This window comes from Macaca mulatta, chromosome 16 (assembly GCF_049350105.2).
Source record: "Macaca mulatta isolate MMU2019108-1 chromosome 16, T2T-MMU8v2.0, whole genome shotgun sequence".
NCBI lineage: Eukaryota > Metazoa > Chordata > Mammalia > Primates > Cercopithecidae > Macaca > Macaca mulatta.
This window is the reverse complement of record NC_133421.1, coordinates 84,229,639-84,256,699: the sequence shown is the minus strand read 5'-3', so window position 1 is coordinate 84,256,699 and position 27,061 is coordinate 84,229,639. Positions and strand designations below refer to the sequence as shown.

At 46.2% G+C, this 27,061-nt stretch overlaps 2 protein-coding genes across 5 annotated transcripts in view; one reads left to right on the top strand and one right to left on the bottom strand.

The window, feature by feature from the left end:
• The window catches only part of RAB37 (RAB37, member RAS oncogene family), a 273,228-nt gene that overhangs the window by 164,679 nt on the left and 81,488 nt on the right, over positions 1–27,061 (bottom strand). The window lies entirely within an intron of this gene.
• On the top strand, positions 707–17,410 carry CD300LD (CD300 molecule like family member d). 4 transcript variants are annotated; one of them, XR_013407215.1, is made up of 6 exons: positions 707–827; positions 6,116–6,454; positions 13,149–13,242; positions 14,330–14,502; positions 15,581–15,877; positions 17,340–17,410. XR_013407215.1 is itself a non-coding variant. In XM_001091451.5 (4 exons), the coding sequence occupies exons 1-4, from the start codon at positions 788–790 to the stop codon at positions 15,690–15,692; spliced, it is 585 nt and encodes a 194-aa protein (XP_001091451.2). In that variant the 5' UTR covers positions 707–787; the 3' UTR covers positions 15,693–17,410. The 4 variants fall into 4 exon arrangements, 2 of the variants coding, with proteins under 2 accessions (XP_001091451.2, XP_077828825.1); XR_013407216.1 differs by having other exon boundaries at positions 17,328–17,410; XM_001091451.5 differs by lacking the exon at positions 14,330–14,502 and having other exon boundaries at positions 15,581–17,410.

Here is a 27,061-nt window from a genome sequence, read left to right as displayed (position 1 = left end):
GAGGGAAGGGACCGTCTGAAGAAAGTGGGGAGAGACTGGGAAAGTCCGTCTGGGCGTCAGCAGAACAAGTAATTTCCAACAGCAGCCAGGGGAAAGTGTGCAGGGATGGAGAGGATGAAATCAGGGTAAGAGGAAGCTAATGAGAAAAGGCAACTTCTCCATTCCTGACCTTCCCCACTGAGCCCGTCCTTGGCTTCACAGTGGCTTCAGAGTGACTCACGACCCCAGAGGAAGCGGTCCTGGGGGTAGGGGCAGTGGGTCAGACAGCCCAGAGCAGGAAGAGGCAATGAGATGTCTTACAGTGGGGCTGCCTGGAAGGAGCCTGGGGCATGGGCTTTCTCCAGCAAGGCTGGGTGTGAGTGCTGTGCACTGTGGGCTTCCCAAACTGCTTGTCTCCCTGCACTCCTCATGGCCAGCCTTGTCTGTCCTCTCCTCCTGGCAGTAGATCCCACAGCTCCTCAATGCCTGGGTTCCTCCTGGCTCCTCCTGCTCCTTGGCTCCCACATGCACTGCCGTGCAAACCTGAGCAGGCCTGGACCCATTTTCTTTCCTACATGCACAAAAGTTTGGACACACCTTGCAACACACACTGTACCATAGCAAAGAATGACACTTCTTTTCTCCTAATATGTAAAATAGAGAAGTAGCTACAGACATAATAGGAAGTGAGCAAGAAACTTGAAGGAGATTCAAGTAGGTTTGCGGCATTGACTTCCGAGCTTGGATTCAAGTGTCTGAAGGGCGCCAGACACCTGTGATCACCCAGGAGAGGAGAGGAGACAGTACCATGTGGCTGTCCCAGGCTCTGCTGCTTCTCATCCTCGCAGGTGAGTGTGGCTGGAGCTTTAAGGTGCTGGAATGACAGAGGCTGGGCTGGAGACAGAGATGCTCTGTTCTTAGGAAGGAGACACGTCAGGGAAAATGACAGCGCCAATTCATCCATCCCTGCCCATATTCATTAAATAGCAGTCAAGTTTTTGTTATCTGACAGGTTCTGTGTTAGATGCTGCAGAAACAAAGACAAAACAAAACAAGAATAGCTTCTTGTTGGAACTTTCATAGCGCGGTTTTGTGTGGAGATATGTTTTCAGTTCTTTTGGGTATATATCTAAGGGTATAATTACTGAATCCTATGTTAACTCTATGTTTAACTTTTTGAGGAATCATCAAACATTTTTTTCCAAAGATTTATATTTGAGTACAGCTTTGGCTGTCATGTCAACAAATTTTGATATGCAGTGTTTTCATTTCTGTTAAAATGTAACAAATCTATGTGCTTCTCATATGATCTATACTCAGATCAAGCTTTGTAAGAAAATGTTTCCTTCCAATCTCAAATTTATTTCCTTTTAAAGTTGATTATTATTACTATTACTATTTGTAGAGATGAGGACTCACTTTAATGAACCTTAGGGTTCTCAACCCTGACCCTTCTATATAAACAGATGAATGAACAGATATGAATGAAGGAAGGAACTAATGAATGAGTCCATTCTTGAAGAACTTTTAAAGAGCACGGATACTCGGGTTCTGGCTCAGACCCACTCAGTCAGTCATGGCGGGCTCAAGCATCTGGATGGTTTAGACGCCTACATACATGGTCTTGACTGGTTCTTAGCTACCGCTGAGAGACTTCCTCTAAAGAGCTCAGAGTATAAAGAGGAAGACAGGCAGCTAGACAGTGCGTAATCGTTATCTGAGAAGGAGTCTTGCTCTGTTGCACAGGCTGGAGTGCGGTGGCACAATATCGGCTCACTGCAACCTCTGCCTCCCAGGTTCAAGCAATTCTCCTGCCTCAGCCTCCCAAGTAGCTGGGATTACAGGTGTGCACCACCATGCCCGGCTAACTTTTTTGTATTTTTAGTAGAGACGGGGTTTCACCATGTTGGCCTGCCTGGTCTTGGCTCCTTGACCTCGTAATCCGCCCACCTTGGCCTCCCAAAGTACTGGGATTACATGTGTGAGCCACTGTGCCTGGCCAGATTTCCATTTTTTAATGCTCTGGAATTAGATCATAAAGGATTTTTTTCCCTTAGAATCTTGCAAAATTTCCTATAAGGCTATCTGACAACAGAGCCTTGATCTAGGGTAAATTCTTTGAATAGTTTGGATTCCCCCCCACCCCCACCATGATTATTATCTATTCAGGGTTTTTTTTGCTTGTTTTTGAATAAATTATATCATTTCCACCCCCCCTCCACCAAGAAAGCTAACAATATTATTAAGTATATATTAGCATAAAGTTCTGTAGTTATAAAGCATCCTTTTATAATTTAAAATTTTAATACGTGTTGTAATATACAGTCAGCCCTACATATATATCCATGGGTTCCTCATCTGTCAATTTAACCAACTACAGGTGGAAAATATTTGGAAAAGAAAACCCTCTACTTGCGCTGAACATGTACAGACTTTTTCTTTTCATTATTCCCTGAACAGTACAGTCTAACAACTATGTGTGACGTAGCAATTACATTGCATTAGAATTATAAATAATCTAGAGAGATTTAAAGTGTATGGGAGGATGTGTGTAGGTTATATGTAAATATCATGGCATTTTATATCAAGGACTTGAGCATCTGTAGATTTTCATAGCCACAGGGTCCTGGAACCAATTCCCTCTGGATATCGAGGAATGACGGTGCTCATTTTGATTACATGTGCCACAAGATTTTCCACGTTATTGTTGCTTCTCCTTTTCCCGCATTCTCTTTTCTCCTACATTGAACTAGTCAGTTTTGAGATCTGGTTGGTTAATGTTAACTGATTTTATTATCTAATTATTCATTTCTTATAGATGTAATTTCTTCTTATTTCCTTGGGATTAGCACTTGTTATCTTTAATAAATGAAATATTGTGATTATTTTTCTTTCTAAATTAATTAAATTATGTTAAGACTAAGAATTTAGTTTTGTCCAATTGAGATATAATTCATACACCATAAAATTTACTCACAGTGTATAACTCGGTGGCTTTTGGTACATTCACAAAGTTGTACAAAGATCACCTCTATCTAATTCCAGAACATTTTCCTCACCTCAAAAAGAAACCCCATACACATTAGCAGTTAACCCCTTCCCCAGCCCTTGGCATCCACTAATCTACTTTCTTGTCTCTAGGAATCTGCCTGTTCTGGACATTCCATATGAATGGAATCATATAACATGTGACATTCCATGTCTGGCTTCTTTCACTTAGCATGATGTTTCAAGGTTCCTCAGTGTTGTAGCACAAATCAGAGCTTCATTCTTTTTCATGGCTGCATAATATTTCACAGTGGATATACCACATTTGGTTTCTCCAGTCATTTGTTAATGAACCTTAGGGTTGTTTCCACCTTTTAAACATTGTTAGGAATAATGTTATGAGCTTTCATAGCATGGTTTTGTGTGGAGATATGTTTTCAGTTCTTTTGGGTATGTATCTAGGGGTATAATTGCTGAATCCTATGTTAACTCTATGTTTAAGTTTTTGAGGAATCATCAAACATTTTTTTCCAAGGATTTATATTTGAGTACAGCTTTGGCTGTCATGTCAACAAATTTTGATATGCAGTGTTTTCATTTCTGCTAAAATGTAACAAATCTATGTACTTCTTATATTATCTACACTCAGATCAAGCTTTGTAAGAAAATTTTTCCTTCCAATCTCGAATTTATTTTCTTTTAAAGTCGATGATGATGATGATGATGATTATTATTATTATTATTATTATTATTTTGTAGAGATGAGGACTCACTTTAATGCCCAGGCTGGTCTCAAACTCCTGGGCTCAAGTGATCCTCCCACTTTGGCCTCCCAAAGTGTGGGGATTATAGGTGTGAGCCACCATGCCTGGCTTCAAATTTATTTTCTGTAAAAAATTTTCAGATGTATTCTGCTTCCTTTCCTTCCTTCTGAGACAGGGTTTGCTCTGTCACCCAGTCTGGAGTACAGTGCTGGGATCAGGGTTCATTGCAGCCTTGACCTCCCAGGCTCAAGCCATCCTCCTACCTTAACCTTCTAAGTAAGTAGCTAGGACTACAGGCATACAGTGCAACACCCAGCTAATATTTATTTATTTATTTATTTAGTCTCGCTATGTTTCCAGGCCTGCTTTCAAGCTCCAGGGCTCAAGTGATTCTCCTGCCTCAGCCTCCCAAAGTGCTGAAATTACAGGTGTGAGCTCCCACACCCAGCTCTTATTTCCTATATAACTTCCAGATGTATTTTTTCTTTAAATATTTACCTTAATTGTTGTTTTTCCATTCTGATGCAGAACTTTTTTCAGAGTGAACAAATGAAGCCCCCAAATCCATCTTTCCCTAGGAGGTCGTGTGCAGTTTCTTAGTTCCCTTCGGATGCCATAGAAAGCAGATTTGGGCATAGAGTCCAATTTCTGTTCCAGGAATTCCTCGGGTTGTGCAGCTCTGCCTGTTTGTGGTGAAACTGTCTTCCACTCCTACCATGGTGAACCCTGGTTTTTCAAGACATTCCAATGAAGTCTAAAGTTTTCATTGTTCCAGGGGTAATAATAATAATAACAAACATAATACAGTAACATAGAGGTAGATGCCATTATTATTCCCACTTATAGGAAACGAAGGCACAGTGTGTTAGTCCATTTTCACGCTGTTGATAAAGACATACCCGAGGTTGGGTAAATTATAAAGAAAAAGAGGTTTAATGGACTCACAGTTCCACTTGACTGGGGAGGCTTCACAGTCATGGTGGAAGGTGAAAGGCACGTCTTACATGGCAGCAGGCAAGAGAGAGAATAAGAGCCAAGCAAAAGGGGTTTCCCTTTATATAACCATCAGATCTCGTGAGATGTATTCACTACCATGAGAACAGTGTGGGGAAAACCACCCCATGATTCAATTATCTCCCACCGGGTCCCCCCAGCAACACGTGGGAATTATGGAAGCTACAATTCAAGATGAGATTTGGGTGAGGACATAGCCAAACCATATCACACAGAGAGGTTAATTTGCCCAGGTTCACAAAACTTGTAAGTGGTAGAGCCAGGATTCAAACCCAAGCCCTCTGGCACAGCCTGAGCTCTTAACCATGACCTTGGGTGTCTCTTGGAGTTTCAGAGACAACTTCTCTCCTTCCATGGGAATTGCTCCCAGGGCTTCTTCAAGTGCTCCAATGTGCTTCTAGTTCGATCTCAAGTTTATGCTGCAGTAATCACAGCTACGCTTTATTACCGGTGCACAAATAATCAAAATCAATCGTTTCTTTAGCTGGGTCTCCCTTTAGGTCAGTTGAATTTAAAGATTTTCTGACAAAGGTCTCACTTAAGGTATTTCCACTGTTTTGAATTGTTTTCAAGTGAAAGATTAGGCTGACAAGTTCATGCAGACTAGTCTTGTCCTGGAGCAAATTGTTTGAAAAGTGGAGCTAATTAGGTATGCCCCATCCCTCACCCTTTAGCTGACTTGAATCATGTCCATTATGTTTAGAGAAGAACTTATAAGATGCAGGAGAGTGTGGAATGGGTGCCGCTCTGTTTATACCTAACCTTTACTTGCGTTTATCTAAGTTAGCTTTTCCTAGGAATTTTGGAACTGGAATTTATAACAATGTATGGCGAAATGGAGATCTGTGTGATGTGGATCCCATAGCACATAGAGATCAGTTGGTATCACTATTTGGTCAATTTCAAAGGGATTCATTCAGGGTGATTAACTACAGCAGAGCCACCAGAAACCATCAGAATCACCAGGAATAGCCAATCGTCAAGGCAGCAATCATTCTCCTGGAAAAGGGTCTTCTGCAATTTCCTCCCCATCAGACCAGTATAACAGAAAGATGGTTGCAAAAGAGCGTTCCTTGGAATATAATGATTTGTTGGCCATAGGGAGAGGGAGAGGGGTGAACTGCAGGAAGCTACTATTGCTCAGTGTCAACATTTGTGTTTCGTTGGGGATCTGCAATTGTGCTCTTCAGTGATTTTCCTGGTGACTTTGACCCAGTGGAATTTTGAAGGACAAAGATTTGTCTTGTGGAAAATGTATTCCTTCCTTGACTGTTATGAGGCAGTTGGATTTGGCCACTACTCCCAATGCAGGAGGCTGTGGCCCTGCCCTTGGGGTGGGAGGTGACAGCACATGAATTTGTGTTTTCCAGGCTACTCCATTGCCACTGAAATCACTGGTCCAACAACAGTGAATGGCTTGGAGTGGGGCTCGTTGACTGTGCAGTGTGCTTACGGCTCAGGCTGGGAAACTTACTTGAAGTGGTGGTGTCGAGGAGCTGATTGGAATGGCTGTAACATCCTTGTTAGAACAAATGGATCAGAGCAGGAGGTGAAGAAGAATCGGGTGTCCATCAGGGACAATCAGAAAAACCGCATATTCACCGTGACCATGGAGAATCTTAAAAGAGATGATGCTGACAGTTATTGGTGTGGGATTGAGAAAACTGGAATTGATCTTGGGGTCAACGTTCAAGTGACCATTAAGCCAGGTAAGAGGAAGTGTATATATGTGTGTGTCTCTCAGGTCCTGCTCTGTCCTGGTCCCTGAGGTCCCACTTGAGTAAATTAACTGTCACTCAGAGTCACCTATGACAGAGGGTGGCTGAGTCCTGAGGTCTTGCTATGGTTTGAATATTTGTCCCCCCAAAAACTCGTGTTGAAACTTAATCCCCAATGTGGCAGTATTGATAGACGAGGCCTTTAAAAGGTGACTGGGTCATGGGGGTAGAGTTCCCATGAATGAATTAATCCATTCGTGGATTAAAGAATGAATGAGATATCATGGGAATGGAACTGGTGGCTTTATAAGAAAAGGCAGACAGACCTGACCTAGCACACTCAGTTCCATCACCACGAGATGCCTTGAACCACCTTGGGACTCTGCAGAGTCCCTACCATCAAGAAGGCCCTCCCAAGATGTGGCTCCTCAACCTCGGCCATCTTAGCCTTCATAACTGTAAGAAACAAATTCCTTTTCTTTATAAATTACTCAATTCCAGATATTCTGTTATAACCAAGAAAAAGTAGACTAAGACAGGTCTCATAGGACCCTGAAGGACCGCTTGGGATTGAGGGGATCTCTTCAATGCCCCCATGGCTCCCAGGGCTCCCTCCAGGATGGGATTAAGCCTTTCTAGGCACATTTTGTTTTTCTCTGAACAGCTCAGTGTCCGAGTCTGTTGCCCACAGATGACAGGGTGATGGTTCCAGTTTCAGCCCATGGGCCAAAGGGACCCCTTTCCCTGGTAACCAGAGACCCCAGTCCTTGCCAGTGCCTTCTTGGAACTTCTTTATAGCACTAAGTGCCTGTGTCAGAAAAGGAGAAGGGCCTCAAGTCAATGGCCTTAGCTTAAGAAACAAGGGAAAAAAAAAGATTAAGGTAAACTCAAAGCAAAGACCAGAACACAGATAATATTAAGACCACAGTGAAAAATTAATGAAATCGCAAACAAAAGTAATGGGGAAAAAATGAAATGAGATACATCTCACACATTGTGAGAACATCAAAAACACTGTTAAACTTCTAGCTTGACTGATCAGGAAAAACAAGAGAGAAGACGTCAATTATTAACATCAGAAATGAGAGAGGTAGCATTACAACAGATTTTACAGCTACTAAAAGAATAATAAAGGAATATGTGTCATAAACAACTTTTATGTCAATATATTCAACAAGTTAAATGAAATGGAAAAACATCCTTGAAAGGTGCAAACTACCAGTCACAAGAAGAAATAGATAACTAGAATAGCTCTGTATCTATTAATGAAATAGAATTTGTCATTTGCAGTCTTTTCACAAAGAAAATGTCAGGCTCAGATGGCCCTTTGGTGAGTTCAGGACCAGATAATATCAATTCTTTTTTTTTTTTTTTTGAGATGGAGTTTCGCTCTTGTTGCCCAGGCTGCAGGCTGGAGCGCAATGGCAAGATCTCGGCTCACCACAACTTCCACCTCCTGGGTTCAAGAGATTCTCTTGCCTCAGCCTCCTGAGTACCTGGGATTATAGGCATGCACTACCACGCCTGGCTAATTTTGTATTGTTAGTAGAGATGGTGTTTCTCCATGTTGGACAGGCTGGTCTCGAACTCCCGACCTCCATGGAGAAGGGTGTAACTTGCAGGAAATAAGCAGTAGCTGAGCAATACATTCTCCAGGTTCAAAACCCCAAAGATCTTGTGACATTACCGCTACTTGAATTTCTCCTCCATAACTCCTGAGACTATAGTAATGCCCTGTAAATTAAGACAGCTTTTACCCAAAATTAATCCCATATATCCTGTTGGCAAAGGTCCCCAAATACCAGTGGGAAGGTTGGTGGGTTTGTCTCCTCCCACTAACGTTACCTGTTCTCTGACTGGGAGATCGAATCCTGCGCTTCAGGGTGTTCCTGGGGAGTGGGAATCAATGTGCCTCTGGCATCCCATCCCTGAGACGGGGCTGTGGGCTGGATGGGGAATGCCTCCATTGTTTGTGGGGCCCGGGTCCAGGTCTCCTTCTCGTTTCCCCACAAGGGGTGCCATTCTGATGAAATTTTGAGTGGCATTGACTAGCCCAATGATTTCCTTTATTGCAGTGATAGCAAAATCCTCGTGTTTTTTTCTGTTGGGGGGTGCAGGGAACTGTATTATAAGATCCCTTCTGCCCCGTCTCTACTAAAAATACAAAAAATTAGCCGGGCGTGGTGGCGGCGCCTGTAGTCCCAGTTGCTCGGGAGGCTGAGGCAGGAGAATGGCGGGAACCCGGGAGGCGGGGCTTGCGGTGAGCCGAGATCACTCCACTGCACTCCAGCCTGGGCGGCAGAGCGAGACTCCGTTTCCAAAAAAAAAAAAAAAAAAGATCCCTTCTGCCCAGAGGTCTGACGGTGTTCTTTTTTGAAGTGTCCGATTTTTCCACAATTATAACATTTTTCCATTTTAGGATTCGCCCCTTGGCCCTTTTTAGATTTGTCCACTACTAAATTAGCCGTTGCTTGAGCCAACATTGTAGAGCAATAAGGCTCAGTTCCCACATCTCGACAAGCTTTGAGAAAATTTCCCAAGTTTTTTGTACATCTCACAGGTGCCAGTGCACATCTACAATCTGCATTTGCATTCTCAAAAGCTAGAGTTAAGGTTAGCATTTCTGCAGCCACAGTATGAGGAATCTGATGCTTCACTGCCTCTTGCAAGAAAATATGCATAAGCCACCCTTGCATGATATGTAAAAAAGATTGTACTGGGTGGGACCCCTTCCTCAGGAATTGTGGCCCAGGCACGTTTAGCAGCCAAGGCACACCGCTTGTAAGCAGCGTCTGGGAGTGCCGTTTGATGTTCCAGATCTTAATAAGGACCGTTATCTAATAGCATATCCTCTGTAATGTCTCTGTGTCCATCAGCACGATTCTGTCTAGCCTGGTGTGCACACAGTTCTTGCCAATTTAAATTCCATGTCAGGTATGCACTAGCAGACAAACGAGTGCGAGCCAAATGCTTTACATCAAAGGGTGGAAGGTGCATAGCGTCAAATATAGATTCTAGCAATCCTAAAGTAAATGGGCTTTGTACTCCATTATTTATTTATTTATTTATTTATTTATTTTGAGACGGAGTCTCGCTCTGTCACCCAGGCTGGAGTGCAGTGGCCGGATCTCAGCTCACTGCAAGCTCCGCCTCCCGGGTTCACGCCATTCTCCTGCCTCAGCCTCCCCAGTAGCTGGGACTACAGGCGCCTGCCACCTCGCCCGGCTAAGTTTTTTTTTTTTTGTATTTTTAGTAGAGACGGGGTTTCACTGTGTTAGCCAGGATGGTCTCGATCTCCTGACCTCGTGATCCGCCCGTCTCGGCCTCCCAAAGTGCTGGGATTACAGGCTTGAGCCACCGCGCCCGGCTGTACTCCATTATTAACTACACTAGCTTTCAATTCCTTCAGCAACTTAAACTGTAGTGGGGTGTGTTCATGAATAAACTGCTGCGGATTATTTGGATCGGGCCTTATGGAAATAGGAAAAGTGCAGGGTCCTAAGGGCTCTCCAACTATAGCAGCAGAGCATAAAATTCTTTGTACTGGGGTCTCTATTTCTGCTACTGAAGGAGGTGGTACAGATATTTCTGCTACTGGAGGGGGCGACACAGGCCAATTTTCATCCTCCTGCTGTTTATTATTTTTAATTGGTACTGTGGGTGAGACAAAAGATTCTTTCAGATTTTTAGACTCAGAAAATGACTTCTGCTGTCTAGCAGAATAAGAAGGAGATAATGGCAGGAGGACTGTATGGATAAAACTCCAAGCAGAAAAAACAGAAAGATCAACTTTAAGACCTTTTTGGTGAGCCCGTTTTAATCCTTCTCCTACTCTGTCCCAGATTTCTACATTGAGACTGCCTGTCTGTGGAAACCATGGGTTATGTGTAGCGACCTTCTTCAGCATCTTAGTAAACGTTTGAGAACTAACCTGAGCACCAGATTATTTAAGTAAAACTTTAAGCAAATGCACATAATGTTGCACCTCAATAGACAAATTCTGCCCCATGTTACCCTGATTCAGAAAACTTCCCATTCCCAGTACCTCTCTAGGCCACTGACCTTATATTGGCTGCTGGCTGACTTGTGCCGGGGTTTCTCATTCGTCTTGTCAGTTTCTCTTTCTCTGCTCCAGCAGAACTTCTTTGCTCACGTTCCTGTCCCGGCCACCACTTGTCGCTGATGGTTGCTACAGGATTGAACAAAGGGGGATGAATGCAGAAATGAAGACAAAGACAAAGAGATCTGTTTTGAAGAAGGGGTCAGGGAGCTCCTTGCTTCTAGTGAACGAGGGCCCTGAGCTTCTACAGCCCTTTGTATTTATTAGGTAGAAAGAGCAGGGAGGGAGAGGTAATGGTTGGTCAGCTGCTTGATTTATCACAGGTTCACATAATTGCTTTCTTTGTACAACAGTTTTCAGGTGTTCATATAGATAATCACAAGGAACACTGCACTTTGGGTGTGACTGCCCTCAGCGCCCCGTCTGGCAACAGACACAGTTGCCGTTTTCCAACATCCTGCTTTCAAAAGAATAGTTTTCTGTTCGCTCACATAGCCTCCAGTGATATAATGAGTTGGTCATGACTTATTCTTTCAGCCTGTAACAAAAGTTAACATTAGTGACCTTGACACCAAGTGTTGGAGACACTCTAGAGCACCTGGAGCCTCACACCCTGCAGGTGGGAATGCACATGATACAACCACCTGGGAAAAGAGTTTGCAGTTTCTTCAGACATGGAACGTATGCCTGCCAGAGATGATCCAGCCCCTCAGTTCTTCCATATTGAGTCAAAATGATAATAAAGTTTTATGTTCACACAGAGGCTTGTATGTGAACATTCATAGCAGCTTTATTTGTAATAGCAAAAAACTGGAAACAATTCAAGTGAGTGGAATTTTTTTTAAAAATGTGACATATGGGCTGGGCATGGCAGCTCACATCTGTAATCCCAGCACTTTGGGAGGCCGAGGCAGGTGGATCGCTTGAGGCCAGGAGTTTGAGATCAGCCTGGACAACATGACAAAACCCTGTCTCTACTAAAAATTAAAATGAAACTAGCTGGCTGTGATGGCACTCACCTGTAGTCCCAGCTACTTGGGAGGCTGAGGCAGAGAATTGCTTGAACCTGGGAGGTGGAGGTTGCAGTGAGCCAAGGTCATGCCACTGCACTGCAGCCTGAGAGACAGAGAGAGACTCTGTCTCAAAACAAAACAACAACAAAACAAACAACAACAAAAAAAGTGAACTACCCATACAATAGAATACAACTTGCGATAAAAGGGAATATTCTACTGATATACCAAAGATAACATAGTTATGCTGAATGAAAGAAACCAGCTCAAAAACTTGATTTACACTGTAGGATTCCATTTATATTAGATTCTGCAAAATGCAAACTCATTGATAGTAAGAGAAAATGGATCAGTGCTATCATCCCTTAGCTAAGGCTGTCACAACAAAATACCACAGACTGGGTGGCATAAACAACAGAAATGTATTTCTCATAGTTCTGGAGGCTGGAAGTCCAAGAGCAAGATGCTGGCAGGTTCAGTTGAGCCTGAAGCCTCCCTCCCTGGCTTGCAGGTGGCTGCCTTCTTGCTACCCCTTCCTGAGGTTGCCCCTCTGTGCTCGCACGCCCTGGTGTCTCCCCACATGTTCTCATCTCCTCTTCAGAGAAGGACACCAGTCAGATGGCATTAGGACTTACCCTAACAGACTCATTTTAATTGCCTCTTGAAAGGTTTTAGCTCCAAATACAGTGACATTTTGAGGTACTGGAGACTAGGGTATCAACATATAATTTTTAGGGGACCACAGTTCAATCCCTAACACCTGGGGACAGAGTAAGGAGGAGGGCGGTCTTGGGGATTATGAATATGCTCACAGTCCTGACCACGGTGGTGGTGTTACCAGGTATACACATACATCAGTTTAACATATCGTTCTCTTTAAATATTTACAGTTTATTATGTGTGAGTTATACCTTGATTTAATCACAGGAAAATGATATTAAAAAAAGACAAATATGATGCTATGATCTCTTATTTTTAGACTGCTATAGAAGCAAACTTTGAATATCAAAACTCACTACACACACTGTCAGCGTGAGTAGGGTGTGGTGCAGCAGGAACTGGCACACAGCGGAGGCTGGGATGCATCTAATATAGCCAGACTTCAACGGGGATAGGGAGGGTGAGATCTCAAAGCTGCTGCAAGACAGGAAAGGGCCAGAGAGGGAAGAGCGGAGGTGGAGGGCGCTGGGCCTGGCTGCAGAGAGCCAGGAATCCCGGGATCCCCAGAGGTGGCTCAGCGAGAGGGCCACAAGCCCAGCAGCCGAATCACTACAGAACAGGCCGTAAGGAGTTCACCTCGGCTGTGGCTGAGACTCAGAAAAGAGCTAGCCTAGCCCTAGGAGAGCAGAGCGCTGTCGAGTGTGCTAAGCTGTGCCATGCAACTGGTGATTGCAAATTCCCTCCTTAGTCTGCTCCTCAGAATTTCTCACATGGTAATACTTCAGTAACTTCTCTTTAGAAAATAATTCATGTAATATTTTGGATACTGACCAGAGAGTCTTGGACCCCAAGGCAGAGGCTCCTTAATTCCTAGGTGGAGAAGTCTTAGGGCCACAGCCAGAGCTGGGCCATCCATGGAAGGGGTGAACCGTGTTCTGCTTTGTATGTTTAGACACACAAACTCCAGTCCTGGAATGGACAACTGCAACAGCAAGCCTGGCTTTCACACCTGCAGCCACCCAGAAGACCAGCAGCCCCCTCACCAGGTAGGTGGAGCCAGGTCCCACCACTTTCCCACAGGTCTGGCCCCATGGCCTCTCCTCTAACAGGGTTTGCCAGATACAACAACAGCAGGCCCAGTTAAACTGCAAGTTCAGACAAACAACAAAACATTTTTTAGCATAAGTATATCCCAACTATTTCATGGGCTATACTTATACTAAAAAAGCATATGTTGTTTATCTGAACTTCAAATTTAACTAAACATTCTATGCTTTTATTTGTTAACTCTGATAACCCTGTCTTCTGGGGGTACTCAGGCTGAAACCCCCATAGGCCCCCACTGTTGCATCTTTGTATCAGTAAAGTCACTGCAAACCTCAGGTGGGCTGCCCCAACCACAGTTTACCTTTGAGGAAAATAAGATTTCCCATGTAAGTGTTGGCAACATGAAGGCAAACTCTGCAACACAGGTATGAGCCACCACACGACTAAGGGTGGCAGGAGACGGGCCTGAACATGCCCTACCCACCTCCTGGGGTCAAGAGGGCATATCGAGGTTTGATCTCTAGTGGGTTAGGAGAGACACCTCTGTCATCTGCTCCTAGTTTCTGCCCAAGAACAAATATTGTTCCAGCCTCCCTCTCCCCAGGCACCAGAGTAGGGGAGTGGAAAATGCTAGAGGGAAAGGGGGAAGCTGGAAGTTCAGTGTTCTCGCCCTCCCAAGCTGGAAGAGGGGTCTGGAGGATTAGTCTGATGCTCACCAACCTTGGAGGTGTCCAGAGGAGTCCCCAGAGGTTGGCACCTGTGAGCTAGCTATTGGGTTCCATCACGGCCTGCTATGGTCAAGTCCCCCAGGTCAAGGCTGAAGCCCAAACCACAGACCCTCCTGCTCCTGCTAGAGCGCAGCGCAGAGGCCTGTGTCTCTGGCTCAGTCCTCCTGGAACTCAAGGCCTGCCAGTTCCCTCTGCAGTTCAACTCTGGTTTTTTTTTTTTTTTTTCGTTCACTCGATCTTGAGTTCTGCGAATGTGTCTGCAGAGCTCCACCCGCGGAGCTGGCTTTAGGACTCCTTGACTGTTTCTTTTTTGTTTTTTTCCTCCTCCATGCTTTTGTGCAAACTGATGGGATTTTAGCTGTCAGGGGACAGAGGACAAGGGACTCCAGAGGTGTAGTGGGAGAGCCCCAAGATTGAAGAAGCTGGGAAGGACCTTTGGGGGCATTTTGACCTGTGGCCTGCTGTGTAGTCCCTCCTCCATCTCCCCCAAATACCCTCAGTCCCATCTGAGGGCTCATCCAGCATTCTGGGGTAGGATATAATTTTGATTTTTCTCTTTCTTTCCTTCTTTCTTTCTTTCTTTCTTCCTTCCTTCCTTCCTTCCTTCCTTCCTTCCTTCCTTCCTTCCTTCCTTCCTTTCTTTCCTTCCTTCCTTCTTTCTTCTTCCTTCTTCCTTCTTTCTCCTTCCTTCCTTCCTTCCTTCCTTCCTTCCTTCCTTCCTTCCTTCCTTCCTTCCTTCCTTCCTTCCTTCCTTCCCTCCTTCCCTCCTTCCCTCCTTCCCTCCTTCCCTCCTTCCCTTCTTTCTTTCTTTTCTTTCTCTTTTTTTTTTTTTCAGAGATGAGGCCTCACTAGGTTGCCCAGGCTGGTCCTGAACTCTTGGGTTCAAGCAATCCGCCTGCTTTGGCCTCCCAAAGTGCTGGGATTACAAGTGCGAGCCACCACTCCTGGTCTGATTTTTAAAATTTATCCGTGAGCTGAGAGTGGCCTCAAGTTGTGCTGAGGTGAAAGAAACAAGTTGGGAGGTCAAGACCCTGGGAAGTGGGTGGAGGATGGTGAGGGGGTGGAATTGATGGTCAATAAGGTTCCGGGCCTTACACACCCATAGAAAGTAACAGGGAACATAAGGAACCCCAGGGTCAGGTGCTGGTCCACAGGCAGAGAGTCAGAGCAAGGTCAACCTCCAAGGCCTTCAAGGATAAGACGTCAGATCTGACACCTGAAAGGTGGGTAGCATTTGCACAGGTAGCGATGAGGGTGGGGAGGCCCTCTGGGTGCAGAATGCAGCAGAAGCCGAGGTAAGAAGAGACAGGGAATGCTAAACCCCTTTAAGATAGGTGAGGAGGAGTTATGGGAGACCAGCCAAAAAGGCTGGATGGGAGTTGGCAGACAGGACCTTGAATGCCAGGCTGAGTTGACTGGGGGTGTAGGGAGGACTGGAGGCCTCGCTGGTGAGCAGCATGACTGTACACTGCCAAGGGGGCTGTCCTGGCTGGGGTTCCAGGCTTGCCCTCACATAGACATTGGAAGCTAGGATCTGGGCATAGAGTTAAGAAGACCTGAGACCTCTGACCCAGGACGCAGCTCATTTCCTGTCACCATGTTCCCACAGGTCCCTACTCAGCAGCACCCACTTCCTGTTCCTGTTACTCCTGGAGCTGCCTCTGCTCCTGGGCATGCTGGGAGCCGTTCTCTGGGTGAACAGGCCACAAAGAAGGTCTTGAGGGAGGAAGAATCAGCCCGATGATGAGAGTCCCGATGCCCACTGACATCCTGTCCAGGGAGAAGGGCCCTCCCACAGAAGAAAGAACCCTTTCTTTCCTTTCTTTTCTTTTCTCTCTTCTCTTCTCTTCTTTTCTTTTCTTTCTTTTTTTAAAATTTCTTTTTTTATTTTCTTTCTAGAGATGGGGTCTTGCTCCATCACCCAGGCTGGAGCGCAATGGTGTGATCTCTGTTTACTGCAACTTTCCCCTCCAGGCTCAAGCGATCCTCCTGCCTCAGCCTCCAGAGTAGCTGGGGTTACAGGCACATGCTGCCACGCCCAGCTAATTAAAAATTTTTTTTTGTAGAGACAGGCTTCCACCATGTTGCCCAGGCTGGTCTCGAACTCCTGACCTCAAGAGATCTGCCTGCTTCCCAAAGTGCTGGGATTACAGGTATGAGCCACCACACCTGGCAGATAAACAACATTTCTTTGGAGAAGTGACTGGTTCTAGAGGCAGTGCTGGCCCCAGCTTCAGGGAACAGCCCCCTAGTCCCTTATCTCCTGCAGCCGTGCCACCTGGGGCTATTCCCTTCTCTGCACAGTCCCTAGGGCCTGACAGAGCCCTTCTTCCTTCTGAGGCCTCCAACACAGAAGAAAACACAAGAAGAATGCGTTTTCCCCTGAGGCGCCTGTGCCACAGTGGATGTTCGTGATCTCAAGTCTGTGAGCCACCTGCAATGTTAACGGACCTGTCTTTGCATTCCGTGGGGTTCAAGGCTCCAGTCAATAATGGGTTTCAAAATCCTAAACCCATGAAAACAGAAAAACGGAACCAAACTCTGGTAATGGGCCAACTCAAGGAAAGACGAGTACAGAAGAGAGCAGAGGTTTCCAGGCTGCTGTGCCCGCTGCTCTCCTGCCACTTGTGGGGAAGGGAAGTCGGGAGCTTCCTGGACGAGCATGACTGAAGATGTTGGGACATCACAGCCACCTTTCGTCACTGTAACACTTTCTATTTGTGTCGATTGTTACGTTTTCTTACCTCTTTTAAGAGCATTGCAGTTGGCTGCTACTCTCAATTTGAGGTATATGGGGAGATCGCCCATACATTTTGGGGACTGTGACATAATCCACAAACTAGATGCCAGAGCTAGAACTGTGAGCTGGGGTTGGCAGGTTCTTCAGTACTGCCTGCCTGGGTCCCTGGGGTGGTGCTCAGTCTTGGACTCTAATTACTGAGCCCCCTGCCCAGAGGGACCATCTGGTGGTTAGGACAGAGGTTAAATAACAGAAATTCCCTTCTGGGAACATGAACCAGGATCACCCAGCTGCCCTCTGTCAGGTCAATCTCTGTACCCAAGTGAGACTCTTATTCGCTCCCCACCGTCATTCATTCGAAAAGGCCGGGCGCGGTGGCTCACTCCTGTAATCCAGCACTTTGGGAGGCCGAGGTAGGTGGATCACTTGAGGCCAGGAGTTCGAGACCAACCTGGCCAACATGGTGAAACCCCATCTCTACTAAAAGTACAAAAATTAGCTGGGTATGGTGGTGCACACCTATAATCCCAGCTACTTGGGAGGCTGAGACATGAGAATCTCTTGAGCCTGGGAGGTGGAGGTTGCAGTGAGTCGAGATTGCACCACTGCACTCCAGCTTGGGTGACAGAGGGAGACTCTGTCTTAAAAATATGTATAAATAAAAATAAAAAATAAACAAAAACATGTATTGAACATCCACTAAGTACTAGGCACTGTTCAAGTATGGGTATCACCGAAATAAAGAAAAAGACCTTGGTAAATGCCGTGAAGGCGCTCTACAGGCTCAAAGATAAAGGATCACTTGGCTAGAAAATGATGAAATCACGGTTATTTTCCAGACTCCCCCACCCCCAACCTCACCCTTCATGAGCTCTGCCATTCCTCTCTGGGCTGACCCATGTCCTGTCTGCTGCCCAGGCTCTGACCAGCGCTGCCCCCAGTCCCCACGCAGCGTGGACATCCCACCAACTCGTAACACTCTCTGAGCGTCCATGTTTGCATCTCGTTTTCAACAACATATTGAATCTTTCTATTGACTCTCTGCACAAAATATGAGGAATTCTGTATCTTCCTCTTTTCCCACCATCCACTTACCCGTACTAATATTGTCGGTATGGTGGTGTTTGTATTGATATTTGAGTTTTTTTGTTTGTTTGTTTTTGAGATGGAGCCTTGTTTCGTCGTCCAGGTGGGAGTGCAGTGGCACAATCTCGGCTCACTGTAACCTCCGCATCCCAGCTTCAAGCAATTCTCCTGCTTCAGCTTCCCGAGTAGCTGGGACTACAGGCACATGCCACCATGCCCAGTTAATTTTTGTATTTTTAGCAGAGACAGGGTTTCAACATATTTGGTCAGGCTAGTCTTGAACTCCTGACCTCAGGTGATCCACCCGCCCCACCTCTGGTAACTGTTTTTAAAAGTGCAGTCTAGCCAAAGTGAACAGGGACAAGAGTCAGACTGGGGAGCTCTTGTCCCTGTTCAAGAGGGAAGGCCCTGTGGTAATCAGGGAGAAAGAGGGGGGTGGGAGGGCAATGGAGAAAAGTGGACAGATCTGAGGGTCTTGGGGTAACACAATGGCTGGAGCGTGAGCAAAAGGATGAGCCAAGGATGTTGCCCAGGTGACTGGAGTTTGGCCTGAGAAAAAGGGGACCATGGGTGTAATTTACTGTGATGAGAAGAGGATCAGGCTGGGAGTTTGCAGGAGGTCAAATCAAGAGTTTCCTTTTGGGGGCCGGGCGTAGTGGCTCACACCTGTAATCCCAGCACTTTGGGAGGCCAAAGTGGGCGGATCACGAGGTCAGGAGATCAAGACCATCCTGGCTAACACGTGAAAACCCGTCTCTGCTAAAAGTACCAAAAAAAAAAAAAAAAAAAAAATCAGCTAGGGGTGGTGGCAGGCACTTGTAGTCCCAGCTACTCCGGAGGCTGAGGCAGGAGAATGGCGTGAACCCGGGAGGTGGAGCTTGCAGTGAGCCGAGATGGCGCCACTGCCCTCCAGCCTGGGCGACAGAGTGAGACTCTGTCTCAAAACAAACAAACAAAAACAGAGACATAATCTTTGCCCTTAGAGAATCACAGTTTGGCAGATACACGTGTTCTCCCTCCACTCAAGGTGATTCTACCCCCCAGGATGAAGGCACAAGCAGCAAGCGCCTAGATTACTTCAAACTCCCTTCCCAGAGCACCAGGAGAGAAAGCATCTGCTTTATCCCAGTCTCAGGTTCCTGGTTTCTGGTGTCTCCTTTCAAGCAGCAAGGCCTAAGCAGCTGCGCAAGACAATCAGGACATTTAGCCTCATGACTTCTCAGCTTCAGACTCCAATCATAGTCGCCGGGGAGCCATAGGTCACCAAAACCAGCAGCTCAACGTGACTGTGCTTTACTTGTCTTATTCTTGCCCTTCACGATCTGAATCTTTGTCTTTCCAATTTCTCCCAAGACCTGCTAGCAAGAGGAAGTTAACCAGATCAACATCCTCATTCTTATGGTTGAAAGAATGCAAATCGATTCTCATTCTGCCATTTTCCTTTCTTGTTTTGTCGAATCTCCCAGGGTTTCTCTTTCCTGTCAAGACTAGCTTATTTGCACAATTGTATCTAAATTTACTGATTTAATTCTTTCTATAAGCTAACTTTTCTGTTCCTGCTACCCATATAAGAGATTCTTTCTTTCTCTAATCAATACTCAATAATCAATAACATTCATAGACAAGTAGTGGGAATGTATTTGAATAAACACTGTGGTATTGATGGATAAAGGGTCTAGTGTAGCAGAAACTAATTACAAAAATGATAGCAAACAAATAAAGCAAAATCGAATATCCATGACAATTCCAAAAACAATTTCCTTGGAAAGATGTTGGCAAGTCTAATGAAGTGAAAGATATATGATGTTGACCTCTATAACTGAATTAACTTGGTCATCTTCTCAACAAGATCACTATTTGAGTAGAATTTCTTTTTTCTTTTCTTTTCCTTCCTTCCTTCCTTTCTTTCTTTCTTTCTTTCCTTCTTTCTTTCTTTCTTTCTTTCTTTCTTTCTTTCTTTCTTTCTTTCTTTCTTTCTTTCTTTCTTTCTTTCTTTCTCTCTCCTTCCTTCCTTCCCTCCCTCCCTCCCTCCCTCCTTTCTTTCTTTCTTTCTTTCTTTCTTTCTTTCTTTCTTTCTTTCTTTCTTTCTTTCTTTCTTTCTTTCTTTCTTTCTTTCTCTCTCCTTCCTTCCTTCCCTCCCTCCCTCCCTCCCTCCCTCCCTCCTTTCTTTCTTTCTTTCTTTCTTTCTTTCTTTCCCTTCCTTCCTACCTTCCATCCTTCCTTCCTTCCTTTCTTTTCTTTCTTTCTTTCTTTCTTTCTTTCTTTCTTTCTTTCTTTCTTTCTTTCTTTCTTTCTTTCTTTCTTTCTTTCTTTCTTTCTTTCTTTCTTTCCTTCTTTCCTTCCTTCCTTCCTTCCTTCCTTCCTTCCTTCCTTCCTTCCTTCCTTCCTTCCTTCCTTCCTTCTTTCTTTCTTTCTTTCTTTCTTTCTTTCTTTCTTTTCTTTTCTTTTCTTTCTTTCTTAGATGGAGTCTCACTGTCACCCAGACTGGAGTGTAGTGGCGCGATCTCGGCTCATTGCAACCTCCGCTTCCCGGGTTCAAGTGATTCTCCTGCCTCAGCCCCCCAAATAGCTGGGATTACAGATGTGCGCCACCACGCTTGACTAATTTTTTGTATTTTTAGTAGAGACTGGGTTTCATCATGTTGGCAAGGCTAGTCTCGAACTCCTGACCTCAGGTGATTGGTCCGCCTTGGCTTCCCAAAGTGCAATGATTACAGGCATGAGCCACTGTGCCTGGCCACTATTTGAGTAGAATTTCTCACCTCATTTGCCATGCTCCTTCCTATACCTGTGGGACCTAGTACTCCCAGGTAAACACTCTTTTTCATTGGAAGCTAGCTTGATGGTACCTTATCCTACTTCCCTATCATCACAACAGCTGGCTCTCCCCTCTGTTACCATATTGTGCTAAAATTCAGTCAAACTTTCCATCTCTTGTTGGGGGTACCCAAGACCACTCCCAGGTTTAATGATTCACAAGCATAACCATGAAAAGGAGGTCTAGAATAACTAACTCCATTTTGCTCCTGACCATACCCCTAAAGTGCAATGTCTTTTAGCATATAACCCAAACTAACTGTGGGAGGAATTTAGTGTCTAGTTTAACTTTTTTTTTTTTTTTTTTTTTTTTGAGACAGAGTCTTACTCTGTTGCTCAGGCTGGAATGCAGTGGCGTGATCTCGGCTCACTGCAACTTCTGCCTCCTGAGTTCAAGCAATTCTCCTGCCTCAGTCTCCTGACTAGCTGGGAAAACAGGTGCCCACTACCACATCTGGCTAACTTTTGTATTTTTAGTAGAGTCGGGGTTTCACCATGTTGGCCAGGCTGGTCTTGAACTCCTGACCTCAGGTGATCTGCCTGCCTTGGCCTCCCAAAGTGCTGGGATTACAGGCATGAGCCACTGCTCCTCGCTATAGTTTAACTTTAAAACAAGGATAATAATAGTCCCTTTGCAACACCCCTGAAGCAATAAGGCAGACATACACGCAGTTACAGTGTTATGCTAAAGATTTATAGGAGCATCATGACCTGACCAAGGACAAAGAAGGTAATGCAACCTCCTCAGCTGAGGCCCAGATGTCTGTTGTCACCTGTCATTTCCTGGCTCAACCTCCTCTTTGTTCTGCCTTCCCCAATATAAAAAGAAGCTTGAGATTCATGCCTTTTAAGACTGTTCTTTAGGACATGAGTCCACCATCTCCTTGGTTTGCTGGCTTGTAAAGCCATCTTCCTTGCTCCAATAGCTTGTCTATCGACTTACTGGCTGTTGCTTGGCAAGCAGTCTGAGCTTTGGACTCGGCTACACTAGAAGGACTCAGAACTCAGAAAAGCTGTTATGCTCATGATTATGGTTTATTACACTGAAAGGATATGGATTAAAACCAGCAAAGGTAAAAAGTGCATGGTGCAAGCTGCCAGCTGTCCTCTCCCAGTGGGATTTTGCAGACAGTGTTTAATTCTCGCATCCTAGCAACAATGTGTCACAACACACACGAAGTGCTCCAACCAGGGATGCTCACCCAAGCCTTGGTATCCAGAGAGTTCACTGGGGTTAACTCACCCAAGCCTTGGTATCCAGAGAGTTCATTGGGGTCAGTCATATAGTTATGGAACACTGTAGAACTGACCTCGGTGCCTAAGTCTCCAGAGATGAAACGAAAACTACATAGCTCAGAGTTCCGCCACCCACCCAGGAATTACATTGACGGCATCAACCATCTAGCATGGCTAGAAGCCCCTGCCGTAATCACATTGTTAACATGAGCTATCCAGCATGGCGTCAAAGCTCCCAGATAAACAAAGACACTCTAACCAGGCAGGATGTTCCAAGGGTTTAGAGCTTATCTCCCAGGAGCAAAGCAAGGGCTAAGCCTTTTTTGGGAAGATGCAGAGTTTGGACAACCTAAGCCTGCTGAGTTAACATTTCTCCTGCATGCATCCCTGCACTTGTAGCAGAACTGAGTTTCAAGCAAATGAGTTTCAAGGAATGACCAAAATGCAGCAGTGTTCTACCATTGACTATAATGCATTGCTGCTGGATTTTGGTCATTATTGAGACCCACAGCCATTGATTATTATTGAGAATCACAGCCCTTATGGAGTAACACAGAGCTCCTTTGATTTCCTGGTCCATCTATTAAAAAGAAAACTGTGTTGAAGTGTTCACCCTGATCACATTGGAACCAGAGCTTCTAGTACCCATCAGGAACCTGCAAGGCGTCAGTCTTGTTCACTAGTGTGTCTCCTCGTATAGCAGTGTCTGGCACAAGTCACCTGCTGGATGGAATGAGAACACATGGCATGAGGTTGTAAGATGACCCTCCTGCCTGCCCGCTCTCCCTTGACCCAGAGACAGGAGGAGCTGTATAATGTGGGTTTCCTTTATCTTAGTTAATAACAGCCTTATTGCTGGGATTGGATCTTTCCAAGAGTATGTATCTACTCAGGTCTAGTGCCCACTCTAGGTATTTTGAGCTGGAAGGTACTCAGGGAATTAGGTGCTTATAATATTGTGGAAAGGGCTGAAGAAGCCGCTCCTAAGCTTGTCCCCCCCTCCTCCCTCACACCCAGAACAGCCTACTTTTGAGGCCCCTAGGGTCACACAGGGAGCATGAAGTCTTGGTATCTGCCAAGCAACTGCCTTCCACATCCAGGAAACTAGAGAATAATTTTATGAAGCTGCAATCCAAGGAATCTCCCTAATGGAAGTCAGATGAAGAAGTTGTCACTGCTCTCACTGCCTCTTATCACCCAGGAAGCTAGAAAACATACCCTGGAACTCTGCTTCATGAAAGTCTCCTGTTTCTTCTAATCCTTGTTTGCCAACAGCAATGGCCAAGAACCATGGAGGATAACCTCTGTCTAACTGGGCCTTTCAAATGGCCTCAGAGACACCTTAGTTGGTGGAATCCAATCGTCATCCAAATCCCTGATTCCCAAATGAGGAAAGTGACAAGAAGCCTCACTGTTTCTGCAAAGGTCTTGCCCCAGACAGGGCTCCTCCAGGGAGAAGGAGCCCAGGAGACTCATGCTGAAAAGCCAGAACAGTGAAGCATTGGGACAGACACCAGGACGTTGTCTCAGTCAGCTCAGGCTGCTGTAATAAAATACCGTAAACCGAGTGGTTTATAAACAAGGGACCTTTATTTATTATAGTTCTGGAGGTTGAAAAGTCAAGATCAAGATGTTGGTAGATTTGGTGTCTGGTGAGGACTCTCTTCCGGACTTGCAGATGGCTGCCATCTTTCTATATCCTCGTATGGCAGAGAGAGTGCTATGGTCTGAGTGTTTGCATTTCTCCAGGATTCATGTGTTGAAGCCTATCCCCAGTGTGATGGTATTAGGAGGTGGATCCTTGGGGATAATTCAGTTGTGGGAATGGAGCCCTTATGATTAGGATTAGTGCCCTTATAAAAGAGACCCCAGAGAGCTGTCTCGCCCCTTCCACCGTGTGAAGACACAGCAAAAAAAAATACTGTTTATGAACCAGAAGGTGAGCCCTCAACAGACACTGAATCTGCTAGCACTTTGATCTTGGACTTTCCAGCCTCCAGAATTGTGAGTAATACATTTCTGTTGTTCATAACCCACCCAGTCTGTGGTATTTTAAAATAACAGCCTAAATGGACTAAGAAAGAGAGTGAGATCTTTCTTCCTCTTCTGATAAGGGCACTAATCCCATGACGAGGGCCTGATCCTCATGACCTCATCTAACCCTAATTACCTTCCATAGGCTCATGTCCTAAGTATCACCACATTATGAGGTAGGGCTTCAACATATGAATTTTGGGGGAGCTCATCAATCCATAGCAGACACCCAGAAGCAGCCTTTGTTGTGTTGTTAACTTCCCCTGAAGATACTTCCTGCTGTTCTGCAAATAGATATTGAATGAAATAAGACTTAGAGGGAGGCCTCTTCCACTTGCCATCTCTCCACCCATCTCACCCCTGCCTGAGTGTTGCAATCCCTACCTTGCATCATGAAAGTCAGAGGTGGGACCCCACTGAAGACCTGGGTTCAACTCCTGACCTCCCCACTTCCCATCACGACAGTTTAGTTTGTCTTTCCAGCTCCAGGCATCTTATTTAAAAGTGACCTGGCAGGGGTGTTGGGATGGGTGCGCAGGATTTAAATATACAGACTGCATGGTATGTAGAAGATCAAAAGAGGAAGGTTTCTCAGAGGGATGCCACCACCTTCAAATGCCTCTGCTCAACTCCTGGTACTCAGCAGGGTGAGTATTTTTATTCCTGTTTCGCAGATGAGGAGACTGATGCTAAGAGACTTTTGCTGATTTGCCTGAAGTCATATAACTAGTGAATAGCAGACCCTAAATTCTGAGCCAGGGCTCCCAGCTCATGGCCAGAACCTTCCTCACTGTGCTACATGGCCCACATCATCAGAGTCAGGTAGAGACCCTCTCTGAGCCAGGCTCCCTATAGTGCCCCAGCCCCCATGTTGGGAAGACCCTCCCCACACCCTGCTCCCTAGAGAGCCCTGTATTTGTAACAAGATCCCAAAGAGGCATCCCATGCCCAGAGCTGGTCGGGAGGCTGCCTTCTTGGTGACGTCTTCCTTGAGTGCCAGTGGGGAGGGAGGAAAGCGGGCAGTGGGGTCCACCACCCTTGGGCATTTGCCCATTCTCACCATGATGCACAGGATACTGAGAACCACTCCCCAAATGGATAGAGGTGAGAGAAGAGAGGCCCAATGCTTTCATACATTCCCGATCCCCTTTCCTGGAAAATATGGAAGGATCAGAGCTCTCACCCTCCAATTCAGCTCACAAGGCTGGCGCCGAGCTCCATCTGCATCTCTGGGTGCCCAGATCGGTCCTGCCTTTGTGCCTTACCTGAAAATGGATGCCGTGCAACAGGACAATGACAACACAGGGACATGAGATTAAATACAGAAATAAGCATTGCAGGCAACAAGGACCCCAGAGGGAGGGGTCTGGAAGGCCTGGAGCAGTCAGGGATGCCTTCCAGGAGAGATGTGGCCTGAGCTCATCCTGGGAGAATGAGAAGGGAGGATGACGGTCTTCGAGGAAGCAGAAAGACAAGCACAGCCTTGAAAGGCAGGGATAACAGGGATAAGTGTGTGGGCTGCTCACACTGTCCTACACATCACATGCCCAGAGTTTGCCCTAAGAATGCACCCCTCCCAGATGAGATCTGAATTTTCTGGAAGCCCCAAGAGCTGTCCCCCCAGGGCAGCGATGGTGGGCGTCTCAGTGTGGTGCAGTGCCAGGCAGGGCCCCAGGCTCCCCGCCCTTCGGTGCCGCACGGCCAGTGTTCATTATTCTCAGTCCTCCCCTAGCTCTGCCCTCCTGGAGAGGAGAGCATTTTCCAGGACAGGTTTCAGAGACAGAAGGACAAGGGCCTCCTAGGGAGGGGACAGTGGCTCCAGATGCTGGCCTTGACATGGAAAAAGCCTGGGAGTCCCAGATGTGGGCCATCTCTTCAAGGAATTTGTCATCTCCTGGGGGACTCCAGGGCCCAGAGCACAGCTGCTTCAAAGGCGGGTTCCCTGTGGCATTGCCATGTCCTTTGCATTTGGCAAAGTGTCTGGTCCTAGCTAAAAAAAATGGAACACACACCGGCTGTGGCTGCTGCAAGAGGAGACATCTATATCACTCCCAGCTCCTGCTTCCTCTCCACACACATGCACACACCACCCCACACACCACACACACACCCCACATGTACACACACACCCACACCCCCACACCCCCACACATGCACACACCACCCCACACACCACACACACACACCACATGTACACACACACCCACACACCCACACACCCACACACCCACACACCACCCCACACACCACACACACATACATGTACACACACACACCCACACACCCACACATGCACACACCACCCCACACACCACACACACACACCACATGTACACACACACACCCCACACACCCTCACACCCACACATGCACACACCACCCCACACACCACACACACACACCACATGTACACACACATACCCACACCCCCCCACACCCACACATGCACACACCACCCCACACACCACACACACACATGTACACACACACACCCACACACCACACACACACCACATGTACACACACATACCCACACACCCCCACACCCACACATGCACACACCACCCCACACACGACACACACACCACATGTACACACACACACCCACACATCCCCACACACCCGCACATGCACACACCACCCCACACACCACACACACACACCACATGTACACACACACACCCCACACACCCTCACACCCACACATGCACACACCACCCCACACACCACACACACACACCACATGTACATACACATACCCACACACCCCCACACCCACACATGCACACACCACCCCACACACCACACACACACACCACATGTACACACACATACCCACACACCCCCACACCCACACATGCACACACCACCCCACACACCACACACACACCACATGTACACACACACACCCACACACCCCCACACACCCACACATGCACACACCACCCCACACACCACACACACACCACATGTACACACACACACCCCACACACCCCCACAACCACACATTCACACACATACACAAACTACACACACCACCCCACACACCACATACATACACAATGCACAGACACACACACACCACACCACACACAGCACACCCCTACACATGCACACATAGACACACACTACACACACCACCCCACACACCACACACATACATCACTCATGGACAC